At 42.2% G+C, this 21,539-nt stretch overlaps 1 protein-coding gene across 2 annotated transcripts; it reads left to right on the top strand.

Moving 5' to 3' along the window:
* Positions 1 to 6,723: 6,723 nt before the first annotated feature.
* kansl1l (KAT8 regulatory NSL complex subunit 1-like) lies at positions 6,724 to 20,606 on the top strand. 2 transcript variants are annotated; one of them, XM_079276818.1, is made up of 16 exons: positions 6,724 to 6,927; positions 7,656 to 8,683; positions 11,911 to 12,052; positions 12,419 to 12,559; positions 12,929 to 13,032; positions 13,669 to 13,801; positions 14,814 to 14,985; positions 15,246 to 15,377; positions 16,754 to 16,894; positions 17,090 to 17,187; positions 17,507 to 17,619; positions 17,728 to 17,800; positions 17,933 to 18,045; positions 18,343 to 18,463; positions 19,314 to 19,571; positions 20,155 to 20,606. In XM_079276818.1, the coding sequence occupies exons 2-15, from the start codon at positions 7,698 to 7,700 to the stop codon at positions 19,533 to 19,535; spliced, it is 2,691 nt and encodes an 896-aa protein (XP_079132944.1). In that variant the 5' UTR covers positions 6,724 to 6,927; positions 7,656 to 7,697; the 3' UTR covers positions 19,536 to 19,571; positions 20,155 to 20,606. The 2 variants fall into 2 exon arrangements, with proteins under 2 accessions (XP_079132944.1, XP_079132943.1); XM_079276817.1 differs by having other exon boundaries at positions 11,908 to 12,052.
* Positions 20,607 to 21,539: the final 933 nt, after the last annotated feature.

Below are 21,539 nucleotides of genomic sequence, written 5' to 3'. Positions count from 1 at the left end.
GTTTCCTGAGAGTGTCACTGTGTGACCATTTCATCATTTTGCATGTTTTAGCTCATTTACTCACATGACATTGCTGCTGTGTTAACAAAGACGTTTTAATGTGTTTTTCCTGCCACACAGGCAGCTGCTGACTCTCATTTACTTCACCGTATGATGGAAAACAATTTGCAGATGCTTGAAACGTGCTTGAGGTAGAAGATCATTGACGGTAAACAATCATATCTGTCTTGTTGCTGCCTGGTAACGAAGTGCCGATTTGCTTTAATAAGTCTGCACTGCATTAATGCACAATGATTAATAAAAGCAGATATGGTGTTCACTGTGTTCAGTCACTGTGCTCACAGACAGGAATGTGAATTATTGATTGCCAGGAATGTGTGTCACCAGACTGATGTTGGCCCTTTAACTTCATATGATTCTGTTGCTGTTTCAGTTTTCAGACACTGTAGATTCTCTAACTTTCTATCTGATTCATGTTATGAAAATGTCAACTTTCTAATCCTAAATCTATGTCTGGAAAACAAACTTTGTCAAGAAAATCACAAATAGTCATGTTGAAAAAGTATTCTCAACCCAAGAACTAAAAGTATGAATTAATGTCTCCATTGTTTTTTTATTCACAATAATATGATTTATTTACATTTTCTGATTTGCATTCGATGCAAATAACTCTGATTCGTTACATTGCATAGTGTTGGAGAGCCTTACTGGCTTTAGTTGTGAGCTCTCTACGAGGGAAGAAGACACCAAAGCCAAAACAGCAAAGAGAATAAAGATGGACCTACAAACATATGCCCTCAGTAATGGGCCTGTTGTTTTTCTTAACATCGTGACGATTGCATTTTACATGTTTTGCATGGTCCGTCCACTTCACGGAGAAAGGATCAAGCAACCTCTGAAGCTTCTCCTGTGGTCCTTGATTTGCTGTACAATAACTTGCATGGTGGCAGTTATTTTTGCGGTGGGCTTTTCTCTACGTTTTGAACACTTCACGATTGGCGAAATCTTTTTTGCATTGATGGTCTGCAGTGCGTTCAGTAGTATGTCCTCCTCTGTCTGGCTGAACTTCTTCTACTGCAGCCAGATTGTACCTGCACAGAGAGCTCTCTTCATCTGGATTAAGAAGAATGTTAAATCCATCATCTACTGCTTTTGGATTGTTGACAGAATTAACAGTTTGTTGAGTGTTACTTGCACGTTTTTAATCAAGATTGTTCCTGATGGAAATGGAACCAGCAACCATTCCACATTGGTTCATGACATGCCTGCAAGCGATTTCTTGAAATATTTCCAAGAAATGATGTTTTTCATTGTGTTTTCCGTAATGAAGGTGCACTTTGTTTTCTGTCTGTGTGTTATGGTGATGTCCAGTGGTTCTACTGTATTCTACCTGTCTGGACACATGCGTCGTATGGTGGCAAATGGACAACCTCTGTCCTGTCCACAGTTAAGGAATCAGGTGAGGGTCACCGTCACCGGCATCCTACAGGGAGTTCTGTATGTGATCTGTGCTGTTTGGACCTTCTCAAGTTCTATTGCTGCGGACACTTTTGGACAGATCCGTTTTACAGCTATCGATTCCACTGTCATCAACTTGTACATGTTCGGCACTCTGTTCAACATGGGAGCTGGTCAGGCTGTATTCAGGCAGAGAGCAGCGCACATCTGGCTGAGAGCTGCTCAGTGCTGCAAAGCACCTCAAGTACAACAGTCTGAACAAGGAGTATGATGCTGCAGCTGAAACCAGAAGACCAGGGCTCTGCTGAGGAGAACCTAAGACTCTTATCAATCTATATGGATGCAAGCTGCCCCTGAAGCTTGGAATATAATCGTAGGAGACCAGAGCTACTTACATGTTTTGTTAAAATATGGAATTATTTATTTATAGATGAAGATTTTGTTTTTATGTCATATACAGTTAGATGCCACCTTAACTGTGAAAAATGATATATTTATTAATAATATGTATTATATATTTACAGCTCTGTAATTGCTTTATTCCTGCTTTTCATATGCATTGATTCAGAATTTAGTACCTGGAAACCTATCAGATTCAGGAAATATATTTCAATAAAAAATCAAAATGTATCTGTTCAATTCGTGCCATCCTCATTCCTCAAACAGGTGAAGAAGTATTTTCCATTCATATAAAATTGTCACCTTCATTACGTTCTCTAACAAGCGTTGTGTGTTGATCCACCCCCTTCTAAAAGAGTCCTGAGGGGTCCTGAATACTTCCTCCACTATTGTTGATTTGCAAAGATCTAGTAGCAAAACATCAAGAACGATAACAACATATTTCTGTCAATGATTTTGCCCTTCGATGCTGGCAGAGATCAAACCATATAGACTGTAAATAAGAAGGGTCAAATGATCCAAAATGATACCTTCAGGATCCATCGGGAATGTTGCAATCCACATTAAACACACATGAATGAGCTACGAAAGGTATACAAATTGCATTGCGAAATACGACTTGCTGAATTGTGGCAATTCTTTTGAAAAACAAGCTGCAAAATTGTACTGTTTCATATTATTGTGAGTCATTCTGTTCATAAGGAGTACATATGAATGCTTCTTTTGTAGTTGTTATTTCAGGGTCAAGCTCACTGTGTCTCATTAAAATGTATCTAACATTAATCACGTGTGTTCATTTTTATTAGTTTGAATAATGTCTGTGTTGCTGTTGCATATTTAGCAAATTGGATTTAAAAATCATCATATTGTTTTGTGATTTTGTTCTCATGTCACATCTGTCCACAGTTGTGCCAACGGCACTTGAACTCAAATTTAGGTCATCAGCTTGTTGTCGGCCCTTAAACCTTCCATGATTCCTGCTACTTTTTGAGTTTTCAGACATCATGTCAAAGGCTCACATAATGAAGATTAATAAACTTAAAAAAGAGACAATAGAGTCCTCTTTTACCTGTTAAATCTCAAACATTGGGGTCTTCTGTCACTCTCTGGCCGGCACTGGGTGAGTCATGACAGTTACACGAGGCAACTGCACCAGCTGTTGAGCTGTTTGTGACACTGAGTTGAAGTTATAGTTGTTGCTATTCTATGGAAGAGCTTTGCGTTCATCAAAGAAAGCCAGATTCAGTTATTGTTACTTTGTATATTTACAAGATATAATAGTATTAACATGATTCAGATAAAATATCTCACAATTACAACATCTGTATCTTGTAATTATGATGGTTATGAAATCATTTTCTTGTATTTTTTGGATACTTATGAGAGAGGACTCTCATAATTATATAAATGCAGGTGTCTGTGTGTGTCTGTGTGTGTATGTGTGTGTGTGTGTGTGTGTGTGTGTATGTGTGTGTGTGTATGTGTGCATATTATGTCAGAGCAAATTTGCATGAAAAAAAAGTTTCCTGAGAGTGTCACTGTGTGACCATTTCATCATTTTGCATGTTTTAGCTCATTTACTTTAACTCACATGACATTGCTGCTGTGTTAACAAAGACGTTTTAATGTGTTTTTCCTGCCACACAGGCAGCTGCTGACTCTCATTTACTTCACCGTATGATGGAAAACAATTTGCAGATGCTTGAAACGTGCTTGAGGTAGAAGATCATTGACGGTAAACAATCATATCTGTCTTGTTGCTGCCTGGTAACGAAGTGCCGATTTGCTTTAATAAGTCTGCACTGCATTAATGCACAATGATTAATAAAAGCAGATATGGTGTTCACTGTGTTCAGTCACTGTGCTCACAGACAGGAATGTGAATTATTGATTGCCAGGAATGTGTGTCACCAGACTGATGTTGGCCCTTTAACTTCATATGATTCTGTTGCTGTTTCAGTTTTCAGACACTGTAGATTCTCTAACTTTCTATCTGATTCATGTTATGAAAATGTCAACCTTCTAATCCTAAATCTATGTCTGGAAAACAAACTTTGTCAAGAAAATCACAAATAGTCATGTTGAAAAAGTATTCTCAACCCAAGAACTTAAAGTATGAATTAATGTCTCCATTGTTTTTGTATTCACAATAATATGATTTATTTACATTTTCTGATTTGCATTCGATGCAAATAACTCTGATTCGTTACATTGCATAGTGTTGGAGAGCCTTACTGGCTTTAGTTGTGAGATCTCTACGAGGGAAGAAGACACCAAAGCCAAAACAGCAAAGAGAATAAAGATGGACCTACAAACATATGCCCTCAGTAATGGGCCTGTTGTTTTTCTTAACATCGTGACGATTGCATTTTACATGTTTTGCATGGTCCGTCCACTTCACGGAGAAAGGATCAAGCAACCTCTGAAGCTTCTCCTGTGGTCCTTGATTTGCTGTACAATAACTTGCATGGTGGCAGTTATTTTTTCGGTGGGCTTTTCTCTACATTTTGAACACTCCGCGATTGGCCAACTCTTTTTTGCATTGATGGTCTGCAGTGCGTTCAGTAGTATGACCTCCTCTGTCTGGCTGAACTTCTTCTACTGCAGCCAGATTGTACCTGCACAGAGAGCTCTCTTCATCTGGATTAAGAAGAATGTTAAATCCATCATCTACTGCTTTTGGATTGTTGAGAGAATTTACAGTTTGTTGAGTGTTACTTGCATGTTTTTACTCACTATTAATCCTGATGGAAATGGAACCAGCAACCATTCCACATTGGTTCATGACATGCCTGCAAGCGATTTCTTGAACTATTTCCAAGAAATTATGTTTTTCATTGTGTTTTCCGTACTGAAGGTGCACTTTGTTTTCTGTCTGTGTGTTATGGTGATGTCCAGTGGTTCTACTGTATTCTACCTGTCTGGACACATGCGTCGTATGGTGGCAAATGGGCAACCTCTGTCCTGTCCACAGTTAAGGAATCAGGTGAGAGTCACCGTCACCGGCATCCTACAGGGAGTTCTGTATGTGATCTGTGCTGTTGGGACCATCTCAAGTTCTATTGCTGTGGACGGTTTTGGACAGATCGGTTTTACAGCTATCGATTCCACTGTCATCAACTTGTACATGTTCGGCACTCTGTTCAACATGGGAGCTGGTCAGGCTGTATTCAGGCAGAGAGCAGCGCACATCTGGCTGACAGCTGCTCAGTGCTGCAAAGCACCTCAAGTACAACAGTCTGAACAAGGAGTATGATGCTGCAGCTGAAACCAGAAGACCAGGGCTCTGCTGAGGAGAACCTAAGACTCTTATCAATCTACATGGATGCAAGCTGCCCCTGAAGCTTGGAATATAATCATAGGAGACCAGAGCTACTTACATGTTTTGTTAAAATATGGAATTATTTATTTATGTATGAAGATTTTGTTTTTATGTCATATACAGTTAGATGCCACCTTAACTGTGAAAAATGATATCTTTATTAATAATATGTATTATATATTTACAGCTCTGTAATTGCTTTATTCCTGCTTTTCATATGCATTGATTCAGAATTCAGTACCTGGAAAACTGTCAGATTCAGGAAATATATTTCAATAAAAAATCAAAATGTATCTGTTCAATTCGTCAAAACAAGCTGCAAAATTGTACTGTTTCATATTATTGTGAGTCATTCTGTTCATAAGGAGTACATATGAATGCTTCTTTTGTAGTTGTTATTTCAGGGTCAAGCTCACTGTGTCTCATTAAAATGTATCTAACATTAATCACGTGTGTTCATTTTTATTAGTTTGAATAATGTCTGTGTTGCGGTTGCATATTTAGCAAATTGGATTTAAAAATCATCATATTGTTTTGTGATTTTGTTCTCATGTCACATCTGTCCACAGTTGTGCCAACGGCACTTGAACTCAAATTTAGGTCATCAGCTTGTTGTCGGCCCTTAAATCTTCCATGATTCCTGCTACTTTTTGAGTTTTCAGACATCATGTCAAAGGCTCACATAATGAGGATTAATAAACTTAAAAAATAGACAATAGAGTCCTCTTTTACCTGTTAAATCTCAAACATTGGGGTCTTCTGTCCCTCTCTGGCCGGCACTGGGTGAGTCATGACAGTTACACGAGGCAACTGCACCAGCTGTTACTTGAGCTGTTTGTGAAACTGATTTGAAGTTCTAGTTGTTGCTATTCTATGGAAGAGCTTTGCGTTCATCAAAGAAAGCCAGATTCAGTTATTGTGACTTTGTATATTTGCAAGATATAATACTAGCAATAGAATCAGATAAAATATCTCACAATTACAACGTATGTATCTTGTAATCTAACCTTTACTGTTACTAAAACCAAGGCTTAGTGTGACATCAAGATGTCTTTTCTTATGAAATCATTTTCTTGTAGTTTTTAGATAATTATGAGATAGGAATCTCATAATTGTAAGATATTTTGACACAACTTACAATTGTAAGATTTGTTGGTTATTAGATGACAAGTAAAAAACTAAATTGAAAGATGAGTTGTTTTATTTGCTTTGAAGAAAGCCATGCACTTCACACCTACTAATCACCTACAGTCAGGATAAGTACCCTTTGAGCCCACACTGGTTCTTTCGGGTACAATCAAACCTCAACGTTGCATTTCTTAATGTAATGTAATGAAGTAACTTGAGTTTAATAAAAACATAGTGGGCTACATGTAACGTGCTATGGAATTTGTTTTCATTCATGCGTTCTCGCAAGTCTGAGCTTCTGAAGAGGTCGTGAAGGCATCACGCGGTCTGGTCCAGCCCCTCCTCTTTCCGCGGTGTGTTTCGCCCTCTCGGCAGTTGATGAGCGAAGGAGACGAGAAGGAGGCGCGGCGGCGGACAAGAGGAGAGGACAGCAAAATAAATGTCACCGTTCGACAGCCAGTTGGGTTGGCAGAAAATCGGCAGGATTACATTTTCTGGAAGGATCCGCAAAAGGGAAAAAAAATATCGATTAAGATCGAACGTTGTATTCAGCTGTAACGTTCATTCTCACTGGAATAAATTATGTTAAGTCAGCGGTTGAACGTTAACCGCTTGTTCAGGTGAGTAACGTTTATGTCAACGTCCGTTATTGGACTCGATGTAGCGAACGTTGGCGTTAGTTGTTATATTTAACACAGCTTAAGAGTTATTTTAACCTAAGAGAACTGAGGTACAGCGTTACCTTTAACCTGTGATGAACGAGTATACAGCAGTGCTTAAAACACCTGGCTGACGCTACCTGGCTCTAAACGTGTTATTGTTTTGAGACGTTACACAGCAGGAGCAACAGGAGGATTGTGTGTGTGCGTGTTATTAGCACCGTGTGCCCGATAAAGGCTGAAAGAGGGGCGCAAACACAGTCTAATTCACCCAACCGCGCGATGCGTCAAGGTAGTTGACGTTAATGCACCGTTTATTCTGCCTGTGTTGTGTCTTATTTTCCCCAAATCATTATTAAATCAACGCAGTGTGTCTCAGCAGGGACGAAAGAAGGTAGAAAGGAAAGAAGGAAGGTTTGAAAGTAGGAAGTGAAAAGGGGAGATGAGAGAAAGGAAAGAGGGAAGGATATAAGAAGGAAGGCAGAAAGGATGGGAGGGAGAGAGAAAGGAATGAAGAGATGAAAGACACATGGATTTAAAGATGGAAGAATGGAAAGAATGAATGATTGAAAGAAGGGAGAAAGGAAACAAGGGAGGAAAGAAGGAAGGTTGGAAAGGAAGAGGGAATAAAGGGAAGAAGAAATGGAGAAAAAACAAATGACTAACTACTAACATGTTTCTCTTCTCAGGTGATTTAAGGTGCAGGCTGTGAAGTTTGCCCCGTCAGGGGTATGGCCCCGGCCCTCACCAAAACCCTGAAAGATGGCCACGGGATCCACCTCTCCTCGCCTCCCGCCGCCGTTAGAATGGACCCGGATGGCCGAGCCGTGCGCAGTACTGAGCCGGAGTCTCGGATGAGGCCGACAGATGACGGAGACCTCCAGAAGTTGTTGCTGAACCTCTCTCGCTTCCCCTCTCTGGACTCCCGTCTCCCTGCCGTCCAGGCGTCCGCCAGCCGGCGTGAGACGGTGCTCCTCCTCCCCGGCCCTGCTTCCCTCCTCAGCCTCCTTTCCTTCAACAAAGGCCTGCGAAATTCTCATCAGGTGGCCGGCCTCCTCCCAGGTGTACCAGACAAGTTTTTAGTCCTTGTCCCTGAGCACAATAGCCAAGAGGCTTGCCTGCTGCACAGACGCAGCTGTGCTCCTGAACGTGGACCAGATGGTGGTGATGTGCGTCACCCCCCTCTCACCCTTAGTGTTCCTCACGGGGAGATACACTCCGAGGGCTACACCCCCTTCTTCGCACCCCCACCTGCACTGACACAGGGGGAAGTGGCTGCCATGGGCTGGTCTCCTCCATCCTCGGTGCAGCCTCGCAGCGACGTTGGGAACTCTGACCGGCCGGCATCCGGAACTGAGCTGGAGGAGAAGCTCTCCAGGCAGGCAGAGCTGCAGGGCCGAGCTCAGAGGCTGCAGAGGAGACTGCAGGCCCTGATGGGAGAGCACGCCGTGCTGCACTGCAGCCAGCAGCTGGAGGGGCTGAAAAGGCACCGTCGACTCGACAGCCCGGGCTCCGTGCGATCTGGCGTACTACCTCCGCAAGTGGGAAGGAAACCCCGTTGCTCTTGGCTGGAGTCCTTCACAGAGCTCACGGAATTCAGCCGCTCCAGCCAGGCGGTACTGAGAGGCCTGCAGGAAGCTTTGGACTCCGAGGCCACGGCCAGCAGTAGCTCAGACGAGGAGGATGAGATCCACGGCAGAAGCGAGACTTCACCTGTGTGAGTAGAAGGTGCACGTAGTTAGTTGCATGTGCGCATTAATCAACAAGACTCTAAAGCACTGAAGGGGACTTCTTTTGGCAACTGGGATATACACCTCAATACAAAAATCACAATTAGCTGCTAATCATTAACAATATAACTTCATAACACACTGTGGGTATTGTTTTGCCACAGTTAAAATATGATGCGAAGCTGTTAATAGATTTGTTAACAGCTGTAATCAACAGATTGTATTGTACGTATTGCTTGCTAAAAAAAAAAACACTTTCCACACACAGAACAACGGTTGGTTTCTCCTTTACAAGCAAACTGAGTGAGACCAGTTTCCTTGTTTCTTGTTTTGAACTTGTGTATTTTTAGGAGCCACAGTGCGTATCATATGTGTCACAGCTGGTTATTCCAGCTAACTAAACACGCTCCAAAGGAGAGGATTTAGAAATCCCCTGAACCACGTATTTTGCTTATCAAGTTGAGGTGAACCGCATGATTTCACACAGTGTCGAACGCAAAGTCACCAGCTAGCGTTGAAGAAAACCGTGAGAAAAAAACCCATTTCACGAACTTCATTGTGCTCTCAAGCCCGTTTTAAAAGAATACAAACATGGTGTGAAATGGAGAGGCTCATTTATAGAGGACACTGTATGAGATCCACTGTGTCTCTGCCACATATTTCACTCGGCCCTCAGTGGAGTTTACAGTGTGGTTGTCATTAGCACAAGTTTTGTCCTCCCAGCTGTGGAGAGTGTGACGACATTTTTTCAGCTATGCACACACACGCGCTTCTCTTTCCATGCTGCAGTCATACACTCAGCAGACAAGCCAGTTGTCCACACCCACAGGCTAGGAAATAAACACGGCCATGCCAGCAAGCCTGTAACATGCCATTCTGTGCCATTGAGCTAGTGACATGTGTGTGTGTGTGTGTGTTTTGGGGGTTTGTCTGCGGTACTTGTGTCCTTGCTCAAAGGGAGTCATGTTGCCCCAGATGAGGCAAAAATAATGGAAATCCTGTATGATTGTATCTTCTATCCGGTGAGGCGTGTTTGTTTTTTTCTGCAACAAACCACAAGACGGTATTTAACTTGCAAAAAAAACAAACACATTTTCATCGTCAGAATTTTGCATATGTTTTTCCTGTTGGCTGATATTGTGGCAAATGTCCACAAATACATTATGTTAACGAGAAACAGGGAATGGGAGCAATTGGGCTGAAATAGATTTTGAAATAGATAATTTAAATTATTTTTAGCCCCATATTACCAGCCTCATGTTACCAGGTTAACACACTTCCAGTGTGAACTCTGTTGGGGACAGGAGGGGTAACGTCTTGGTCTTTCTGGACCAGTCAAGTCTGGTTTAAGTGCAGAACCATTTAATTCATTCAGTTCCATGTAGTTCTTCAGCACTTCTGTTTGTTTCCTGTATCCGTGCAATAAACAGGAGCTGTTAACAAAACTGGGACATGTTTATAAGCCCCGAGAACAGGAAAGAGAACGGGTGTTTTCTAATCCGTGCGTGTGTGTGTGTGTGTGTTTATTTGGCCAGATTTAGTCATCTTGGAAGCGTCAGCTTGCCTTTTGTACAAGTCCGTTGAACAAAGCTCTGTGCTGCGTCAGTAAAGCTCCCCTGGGGAGTTTTTATGGCAGGATCCTCCTTGAAGAGGATATCTCCTTGCTGGAGGAGGGACGGGTCATTGTCCTCCTTTCAAAAAAAACGTGGACATGGTCTAACTTTCACATTCTAAGTGCGAACTTGTAAAGCAGTGACATGGTTGGACTTCAAATTGAAACCATGTCCTCCAGTTTCTCATTCTTGTTATTTTAGTACTTTGTATACACAGTACTGTACGGGAAAGGCTACGAGTTGGAAAGTTTAAGTGCGCTACACACCCTGAAGCCTTAATGACTCAGCAAGAGCCAAGAAACACAATCCAGATTGGATCATTCATAAACCCACAGCAGCTTGTTGGGGCTGGCCTTTTATTCAACCTACTGCTTGCCTACTGCTTGGCAAAAACATTCCAGGAATTTTCTCATTATGCAGTTGGAAAGAGCCGCAGGGCAGCCTGGTCTGGTCATTGTCTGTGGAGGAAGGAGGGAGCCCGCTTCTTAACAAACAGATATTAGCTCAGGGTCGAGTGTCGCTCAGCTCAGAAGCAGTCATTAACCAATCATAGGCTTTGTTCTCGTATGCAAAGCTTGCCTTTATACCTACAACACACTGTGTGTAGCTATGATCAGGCGAGCAAACACCATTGTGGTTATTTGACGTATTTGGCTAGTGTTAAAACGACTACCTCACACTACCAGAGGGCATAGGCAAGGCAAGTTTATTTGTATAGCACATTTCAACAACAAGGTAATTCAAAGTGCTTCACATAAAACCATTAAAAGCATCAAAACATAAGGCAAAAGAAAAGGAGATTTAAAAACAATTAAAGAATTAAAGAAACAGTGTAAGACATTAAAGGAGATTTAAAATTTTATAAAATAGATTTATAAAATAGATTTATAGTCAAATCCCCTGTGTAGAGCTGCTTGCACATCGGCCTTTCCTTTCGCCGTCCTGCATCTGAGTGTTTGAAGTAGGGGGAGTCCCTCCCTGTCCTCACCAAGAGGTCCAAGAGCACTGCCATAGCAACTATTGCCAAACACACAGAAGATGAATGCTAACTGAACAGGCTAGCGCCATGGAAACATCCTATAGGTACACACACACCACACAATGCAATGTTTTATTCTGTGGCCTAGATAAGCTTTTGTGCCTCAGCAAAAAAAAAAAGATCCCGCACCCCCGTGCTGTTGGGATGCTTCGCAGTTTACACATGCAACACGGCAACATGGCTGGTGTGAAATAGGTCATGAGATGACGGGTGCTGCGGTACAAATATGTGGATTTTACAAGTGGTTTGGTCCTTCAGTGCTCTCTTTGTGTCTCTCCGTCTCTGTCCTCCCTTCTTTGTTACTTCTCCCTGTGGTGATACACATTTCCCTGCCAGTGATTCTAATACGCTGACCTCGTCATGCCCTTTTAGTTCATGGCTAAATTGGCGCTCGTGGCTGCGTTCACTCTCTTGACGTTTGTCTGCATTCACGGCCATATGCCAAAGATCTTCTTGTGAGGTCGTATTAGGGTGTAATCGACATCATTTGACAAAAAAATGAACAGAATACTAGAATACCACAACATGGGTCTGAGTGTCCTTCTCTGTCATCCATCAGCAGCAGCAGCAGCTGTGAGGGGCAGTGGCGGGAAGAGAGAGCGGAGCTGGGCAGCAGATGGAGTTGGTTGCAGCTACGTCTGGCCGAGCTGGAGGGGAGGATACAACAACCGGTGGAGCTCCACAAGCACATCCGCTCTACCAAGGTAAGACCAACGTGCTCTCTGCCAACATCAATACAGGGCAGCTGACATAATAGGCCAACTGGCAGCCATAGATTATTCAGGGCTTTCAGTCAGGCCTTAAATACAAGTCAGTTTTGTGTGAACACAACGTATCGGGTCAGCCAACGTCTGCTGTCTCTCTGTAACAAATGAATAGCTCTTTAGCTAAAGTATGTTATGGAAAGGTTTTAAAGCGGCATTGAGCAATGCAGCCAACTTTCATGGACTGCTGTAACGGTGAACGGTTTCATATGCGTCAATAGACTCGTCTTTTCGGTCATTATGTTCATTTTTCAGAGAAAATGCCCTGTTGTAATCATTGTATATGTGTGTGTGTGTGTGTCTAAGGGTGGTGTGGTGCTCGCGGAGTCCCAGCCGCTGACAGACAGACAGATTCAGCAAACCTTGCTGAGAGAAATGGCCGGGTTATCGGATGCTGACACTGAACCTTGCAGCCCCACACGCCTTCTGCACAACATAGAGAGACAGGTAGGAAGGATGAGCTAGTACACACCCCGGGGGTTTGAAAAATCTGGGAAGTCAGTACAACTCAGTACATTTGCTACATCTGGAAAATTTGCACCGTGGCAACATAAATACCGGAATAAAATGAGCGTTCTCTTTGGGAATCCTGTGTTCTGTGATCCTTTCAAACATGTCACACAGCAAACTTCATCCAAACAGTCCGTGACCACTTGCAGCAAACACAATCAAGGGTTCAAGAGAGTCTCAGCACTGTATATTGATTCGTCCATCCCTTTCCTTGGATGGATTGCTCACCCACTCACTGCTACTGAAGAGAAAACATCACTTCATCACTTGTGAAAAGCATTATTATGGATGATGTCTTCATTGCAGAGTGCTCAGCTCAACCAGATTGTCAGCAGTCTGATGCCTCCGCTCAGCTTTTCACCGCTATCTAAACAACCACACACCTGGAAAGGCCAGAGAGCCTTCACAAGGTACAGACACACACACACTCACACACACACACACTCACTCACTCACTCACTCACACACACGTACAGGCCTATGTGGGGGCAAGTCACTTTTCTGCAGTAGATCATTTCCAGCGGAAACAATCACACATGGGACTCTTAAATGATGCTAGATTACATGAGACACCATCCAAAGGAGAAATAGATCACATATTGATATATATTAATAGATGACAGATCCTACAAGTAAGCAGTGTTGTAGTCAAGACCACCTAAACCGAGTCATGACCAAGACCAAGACTTTGAGGGGTTGACACCGAGTCAAGACCCAGACAAAGACCAGGGAGATTCCCACACTGCATGACACACTTCCGATAAAATGTGAAACATGCAATCCATATATAAGCACTTCTCAAAGTGACCTGAAAGATACACAAGATTCCCATCAAAACACCCACACAAAACAAGTGACGATTCCTCTTCAGTCATGTCTACTGTGTGTGTGCTGTGAGAAATGTCTTGATTCAATGAGCAAATGATCAATTTTATGTGTGGAAGTTTTGAATTATGAGCAATCACAGTAATGATGTCAACAAGTAAATCAGACTCTAATCTTCGCATGAGTTATATCCCTGACCTCACCTGATCTCGTCCCTGCAGCTCCAGGAGAAGGAGACCGGGGGGGACCAGGAGGCTCTCCAAAGCCGACGCGTCGTGCGTTTGTGCCCGGACCCGACCGCTGGTCACCTACCACAAGCCTAAACTGTTCACCTTCAACCCGAGCAGCCCACAGGTAGGAAACACACGTAGTCTCCTTTCATTTCATTTCGGGGGAGATTTGCTGCTCCAATGTCCCATTAGTATGATTAATGATGTCTTCCATAAGCTCATTCTTATCTTGAAACCGCTCTGGGCTTCTGAAACAAACTCTACGGGGACACAGTAGTGTCTATTCATTTGTGCCGCCCATGCTCCTGCACAGTGGCGTGGATAATGGATGGATGCTGGAACACCGGTGCATTCCTCCGCTCTCTGTTCTGAGGACTTGGCAGGAAAGACAGTAATGAAGATGACACCAGAATAACTACGCCTGATTACCACATTTACTTCATTACAATCCACCACCTATCAATTCCAATTGTAGACCCATTTTGGCTTTTTAAAATAAATGTTGGAAACTGTGTCACCGTGTAGAAGCTGCTAAACATCTTCCTTTTCGTTGTGCATGGGAGTGTTCTGAAGCTCGAGCCTTTAATTAGCCGACTACGTTCTTGGCAAGTCAAATGTCAAGTGGTTGGCATCGCCCTGCGTAGCTTCACACAGTTTTAGTCAAAAGAACTCCGATACTATCGTTGTACTTTTATGTGCAACATTACATGCACAATACTTCAACTGTTTTGTGATATCTTTTTTTTTTAATCTGCACGAATGAAGCATTTAAACAAAGTTTAGAAACATTATGCGTAGGCCTCATTTTCTGATCCCTAACTAGCTCTTCTTTAGCTCACGTACCAACATATAAATGTTAACATACCAATGTTACCATGGAGGCTCAACATCTTGCTGAACAATAGTATTCGTGCATGGAGCCCAGACTGATTGTAGCTATTATAAAAAGAAGCAGCACCATTGAGACGTTGCCAGATGACAAAGAAAGCTCTTTAACAACTTAATTAATCCTTGTGACTCACACTCCAATAAAACACAAAGCTAAGTTATTACTGCAGTTAAACTCTTTGACTAAACTGCTCTTGTTTAGTATCATGTGAAAAAAATATTTTCTCTCTCTCTCTCTTGTGCATCAGGACTCTGGAACGCCCACGTCTGCCTCGTCTCTCTCATCATCATCTTCCTGTTCATGCTGCTCATCTTGTGATCCTGTAGCCCTGTGCTCTGATCCAGACTGCAGCTCCGGTAGGGCCCTGTCCTTCAGGACCCCCAAGCCCACACCTCACCCTGGGCTGTGTCTTTCATTCGGTAGGAGAAACATTAACACCACGTCACGAGGTTGGCTATGTAGGAAGATCAGGGAACCTGTGTACGCGAAGCAACCTTTTTTTTGTTGTTGTTGAAAGAAATATGTCATTTCATCTACTGTTTTCTGAAAGCTGCAGTTCTTTTCTTTGCCTCGACTGCATGCTTGCACATAGAGACGTGCTGAAGTAATTGATCGTGAAAACGTTAAGACTGCTGGGACTGTTTTGAGCGCATACTTTAAAATTGTCACTCTTTTCCAGACACTCCTCGGTCTCACCACTTAAAGAGAGTCCTGGCCAGAGAAGAATGGTCCCAAAGGCCTTTGTCTGTCAACGTCCAGCCCTCCAGTCAAGCACACTACAATAGACGCAGCTCCACACCACTGCACAACAGTAAGAACCCTTCACCGGCATATTGATCACACACCCTGTAGTGTTCTATGGTGCTCTCCTGTCTTATACCAGTGCACCTTACTTGTGTGTTTAGTCGCTGCTTGTGAAGTGTTCAAACAGGCCTGTAACCCGTGCTGCTGTCGTAGTCAACTGATGAAGAAGACGACAGGAGGACAGAGGTTGAGAAGAAAGCACCTGCATTCTTCTTCTTCTTCTTCTTGTTATTCGTCTAACAGACGGGAGCCTCACTGGCTTTTGATCCACTTCTCTTTGTTGTGGTGGAGCTGCACCGAAGTCTTTGTTTTTGAAGTCGATGGGAATTTAATGTGAATGCAAAGTCAGCACTACCTGCTGCAGCGTCACAGTCCAAACTTTTCAATGGTGGTTTTTATTAGGAAAACTGTACATATATTGAATATCAGTTATATTAACAAAACATTTCCATTTATTTTTAGATTAAAATGACTTTTGTAGTTTACGTTGTTTCTAAACAATATGTTATGAAAACTTGTAATAATAATAAACTGACAATTCATCTTGTTTAGACTATTCTCCCCTTCGGTTGTCGTGATACCGTGGCTGCTGTGTCTGCTTGTTATCTCCTCGTGGAGCATCATAAGTGGTTCCTAGTATGTCAGATATCCCACTGGGTCTGTCTGAGGCTTCCGGCTGAGCAGTAGGTGGAAATTAAATCATTTTTGGCATTTCAGCAGACATTAATATGTGTCTCTTTACATTAGTCTGAAGCTAATAAATGATCGTTTACTTCTCTGGTTTCAGGGCTTTAAGTGCTCCTTGCTCCCTTGGTTGTCCACGCTGGAGATTGATAATCCAAAACAATCAATGATTGGTTGATTTTTAGAATGTTGACGAAACAGTTTGTATCAGATGGACTTGTGTTAAATACAAAGGTGAGGGTAAAGAAAAGGTGTTCAGTGATGTAGGAGAGGTGGAGAGAGAATAAGGGAGGAGACACAAAGGAGGCCAATTGGGAAATTGACGAAGACGTCACTCACCCACCACTCTGTCGATTTCCTGTCGGCTTGAATGATTGTTTCCCCTTTTGTCAACAGCAGAGAAAGAAGTCAAGTAAATGTCACCTAAAATAATAGCCTGGCACATGGAAACAAACTTCTTATCATAGCTGATTGTAGCTAAAGCAGAGAGAGATTACGTGAACAGTCAAAGCAAGAAAGGGATGGAAATATCAGCAACTGGTTCACTATGGTAGCTGTTTGCACAGTGTAAGAATGGAGAGCCCTGTGATTCACTTTATTATTGGAATGAAAGGTGGATTCCAGGCATCAGTCTATTCATTCTTGTCTCTTGTTCCTCCATTACCGCTGTCCTTCTCTGGTTTGTGTGTGTCATTATAGGTCGCACATACAAGCAGCATGCAAGGCATCATGACAGAAGAGTTATGGGTCTGTCACCTATCAGGATGGCAGGCTCTGCTCAGAGTCAACACAGGAGAGCCAATCAGAGGAAGCTAAGACGCATCCACAGGCTGGTAGAAGGTGTGTGTATATGCAAGTGTATGTTTATTAAATGGCTACAGTGAATACTCTCCATCCAGAGGAGCAGGATTGGTAAACACAGACATTTTTAAATATGTATTTTTTTGTATAAATCACCCTTTTTTTGGGTACCAGAAGTTGTTTATGATGTCGTGTCTGTTCCAGCCTGACAATATCTTGATGTGTTGTATTCAGATGTGGAAGAAGTCCTGTACCAGTTATGTGACCCAAACAGTTCAGATGAAGTGCTGGAGGAGAGCTACACACCGTTCTCACGCAAGAAGGCCTCACGGGTAACACACACACACACACATTTTTTTGAACGTGTATACTTGTGAGAACCCTCATTGACATGCACAGTACGGTAATGCCAGAACCCTGACCCCAAACCCAACCTAAATTGGCCTCGACCCTAAAACCAGATCAAGATAATACATTAAACCGGTAAAACAGACCCTCACATCAAAAATTCAAAAAGCATCTCTTGCCTTCTCTTGGTAAGTCAAATATGAATAAAAAGCTGGTCAGTCAACAGAAAACCTCCATCACGGCAACCTGGTGATGTAGATGTATGTGAACACTTCTGAATCATTGGTCATGTTTTCCTTTTAGGGCTTTGTTCGCAAACGCCAGGGAGAGAGTGTGCACAACATCAACAACATTGTCATCCCCATGTCTCTGGCTAAAGTGGAAAAGCTGCAGTACAAAGACATCCTGACGCCCAGGTATGGAACCAAACGGCCTCTAATGGAGTCGCATAGAATTCTAAAGGTCCTGGTTTTGTATTTTGGCACGTGGAATTTACTGTGGGTTTTAAATGTCTGTCTTTGCAGTTGGCGGGAGAATGACGCATCGTCTCTGATGAACAGTGAGGCGGAGAAGAAGGACGACGATGAGGAGGAGCAGGTAGTGTCTCATCCCTTTGGACATGAGCTGTTTATTGTGATTTGTGAAGAAAATACCATCCTTATTCCTTTGTGTGTGTGTGTGTGTGTGTGTGTGTGTGTGTGTGTGTGTGTGTGTGTTTGTGTGTTTCAGGTGGAGGATCTCACTAACAAAGTGTATGCACTGAGGCACCTGGAGTTGGAGCAGAGGGAGAAATTACACTGGTCATCAGTGGGAAAAAGAAAATGCTGCAGGCTTCCTAAAAGGTGGAAACACACAAAATAAAATACTCACAGAACTGCAACATTACATACTTTTACGTTGAATACATCAGGTGACACCCGTCATGCAAGGTGAATTACATCGGGTCGGTTGGGGAGAATGAATTGGCCTTCTCAAACGTCAGAAACGTCGGGCAGTGTTTGTTGTATTAAATCCTTATCCTGCTGTCTGAGCTGACTGCACAGTGAAACTATTGCAGACTTGGTTTGTTCGTCAAAGGGGAATGTTGAGTAATTGACTCGTGAAGTTTCATGGGGTGCGCTTGTTTTTTTTCTCTCCAGATCTGGCAGCAGGTTGTCAGGCAGCGGGGGCGGGATGTGCTCATCAGGAGAGGAGAGCTCCGTGGAGTTGAGTTTTGCGCAGCTGGATTCTGGTGAACAGCAAAGCTCAGAGGAGTGGCTGGTAAGATCAAAAGCACCACAGCTGAAACCCCGAACAAGCTTTGAATATCAGAGTATGATGCTTCAGCTGCCATAGGAGGGAACTCACACTTATCATACACAGCGATTTTCTATTTTTTACCTCACAGCCTCTATAAAGAGGAGATTTGCTCGTAGATCATCAGTTATTACACCCCTTGTTGCTGAATGAATATTTTCTGTAACATTCCAGTTACAGATATGTGTTATTTGTGCTTCAGATGAGGGAATAAGAGTACAATGTAGCAAGAAAGGTTTACAGACTAATCAATACTCTCTCCCAGTCATATTGTGAGTTAAAAGCCGAGATGCATCCTTGAGCGTGGACACGGGTACTTCTCCACTCTGTTGATGATACTCTGATTGCAGTGCTCTGAACCACTTCTCTTTGATTGGAGAAGGAATAAGTTGTTACTAAACCAGACTGTCCGTATCAACCGTCTCCACACTACAAATATCGCCCACTTCACTGATTTGCACTACTTATGCACTCGAGCACCCATACAAACCCTGATTAAAGCAGCGTAAACAGTTCGACATCAGAGCCATGCACCACTATGATACAGCCTTCAAAGTCTAAATTCAACCAAGGTAGTCGGGACTGATATTGGAGGAGCAACTATCAAGTTTTGGACATTATTTTACAATTTGTATGTAGCTAATGAAGATTTAAGCATATCTAATGCTCATTAAATAATTGAGTTGGAGTTGGAAAGTGATACATAGAACACATACTAAAATCTAAAACATAAACAAACAATCTATTCAATTTACAGGTGTGTATAATGCGTACTGAATTGTAAATATGCTCAATTCCCTTTGTCGTCCGGCAGCCTCAGACACCCTGGGAGCCACGAGTGTTTCCTTTGGCCGAGGACGAGGAGGACCCACTTCTCTCTGACAACCTGGACAAAGTCCCATTAGGATGGCCAGAGTGTAGCTCCGCCTCCTCCACGTCAGAGAACGCCAACTCCTGTCTCTCCCTCGCTCCCTCCTCTGGTGCTACACTGCCGACTGGTGGACAAAGCCGGAGCAGCACATCCAATGGCAGCTGAGACAGCGGTGCCTTTTTCTTTTCTTTTTTTAAACATGTGAGTTGGGAAATACAGTGAATTCCCTCTTTGATAGTGTGCAGTCTTACTCAGATTGTTTGCGCATGCCACACCAGCTTTTTGCTGAAGTTTTTACCTTGTTTGTTCTTCGCAAACTGTTGTTGATTCATTTGGCAAGTTTTTACAAAATAATTTTCTTTTATAAGTTGATTGTAATAACAATATTTATAATACATTATAATGATTATAATAAATCCTAAGGTATTATTACTAAGACAATTAACAAATGCAATCATTTGTCATTTGTTCCTTCAGCTCATCAGTCATTTTAGGAAATCATTTTGTTGGTCATTCATTTATTCATTTATTTAGTTGTCTGTGCATTCATTCATCTGTCCAATTCGCAATTTATAGCACAAAGGATTTCTTTTTTTGTTAATGGATTTCTAACAACATCATAATTGTTAAGAAAGGCATAATTCATTCATTCAGAGTAATTTAGGTAATGAAGGAAGCGGAGGCTCTCAATCAAGCGTTGAGAGTCAATAGGAGGAGTAGTGGTTTTGACAGTTACTCAAAAGGTTATTTGTCACATTAATGAATTGTTTCATTTGCTCTCCAGATCTCCTCATGCCTGGGGCCACGAGGAGAAAATGTGCCGTGAGAACCTTAACTGGGATACTTAATAGATTCCAGAACAGTGATTTTAATGTTATTTGCTTAATGCTTTAAAGCAAAAGTGTTTTTTAGGTGTACTTTGTGAGTATTGTAGCACAACTACTGTAGCTTCTGCTACACCTTCAGGTTTTAATGTATAAAATGTACTGTATGTAAAGAGATGTGTACCAGCACAACCCCACTGTAGTCTCAGGTTTGTATACTGTTTGTAGTCGACACTTCATTTTTTTAATCTAATATATTTTCACAGTTATCTTAAAAAGTCAGTATATGAAGACTTTAGCACATACACATATTTATGTATCTTTTACTTGATTTACATGTGCTTTTTGACTTTATGTTGTTTTTTTTGTCTGTCATATGGTATATATTTTTTATGAAAGTCATAAGTAAACATTTGCCAGCCAGTACGTGTTCTGGAGTCTTCTTGTGGCTGATTGTCATGGCAACAAGCACAGAGATGAGGGTGGGGACAGAAAAGAAACGTCAAAGAGTATGAATGAAAAAGAGTAATATAATTATGACATGCATGACAAGATGTAGAAAATTCGAATCCATAACAGTTCGTACGTAAAATGGACACATTAAGTGAAGCACCTCATCATTTTTATTTCAGTCACGTGTAAAATGTCTGCTAAGTGTACTTTACATGTCATTGATGCAAGATAGTACTAGAAGGACAAACTAATGTGAGGTCATTTCAGTGATTTGGGTGATTAATGTTTCTGGAGGTCACCGCTTTGTAGGGCCAGAGTCTCAGGGAAGCAGCTCGTACTATGATCCCATATGCATAACCTCCTCTTATTATGTCCTCCACATCTACCGGGCCTGATGGGCAGATGGTGGTCAAGGTCAGCCCTCTCATCTTCATGCATGTGTCTCAGTTGCTTTATTAGTAAATAGGATTTGGCTGACGATCAAGTTTTCCTTTTCCATTGCTACAGATGTCTGCTGAAGAAAGTCTTTATTATACTTCTGATGTAAAACGTCTGACTGTTTTCTTGGAAAGCAGCATGTTTAATGAAGATTTCTTCATGTCAAATGTGCAGTATAGCAAACAAGCAAACCTATTCTCCATGAAATGTGAGGGGGATCCTGTAGGAGGTCCACCTCAACTCTGCCCAGCCACGTCTGTCTCATCCTGATGGCTGGCAGGCAAAATGAGCCTCTGGAGCCACATGGGGGCCATATTTGCTTAGAAGCCAGTTTAAGTTAACATTAAAACAGAAAACCTCAAACATCTGTTCATTGACCTGGAATTAACAGACTCAACTGGTGATCAATTGTTGGACGCAACTACAAAGAGCAGCACTTTGATATTTCTACATG

Source organism: Melanostigma gelatinosum (assembly GCF_949748355.1).
Source record: "Melanostigma gelatinosum genome assembly, chromosome: 10".
Taxonomy (NCBI): Eukaryota; Metazoa; Chordata; class Actinopteri; order Perciformes; family Zoarcidae; genus Melanostigma; species Melanostigma gelatinosum.
The sequence above is the reverse complement of the archived record's forward strand: the minus strand, read 5'-3'. Positions and strand labels throughout refer to the sequence as shown.

Bases quoted from the DNA above. Each gene is read 5' to 3' on its own strand.
- kansl1l (XM_079276817.1), top strand. From the start codon at position 7,698: ATGGCCCCGGCCCTCACCAAAACCCTGAAAGATGGCCACGGGATCCAC. The intron at 13,033-13,668 runs GTACAGACACAC...TCGTCCCTGCAG, and splicing joins GGCCAGAGAGCCTTCACAAG to CTCCAGGAGAAGGAGACCGG. The intron at 18,046-18,342 runs GTGGAAACACAC...TTTTCTCTCCAG, and splicing joins TGCTGCAGGCTTCCTAAAAG to ATCTGGCAGCAGGTTGTCAG.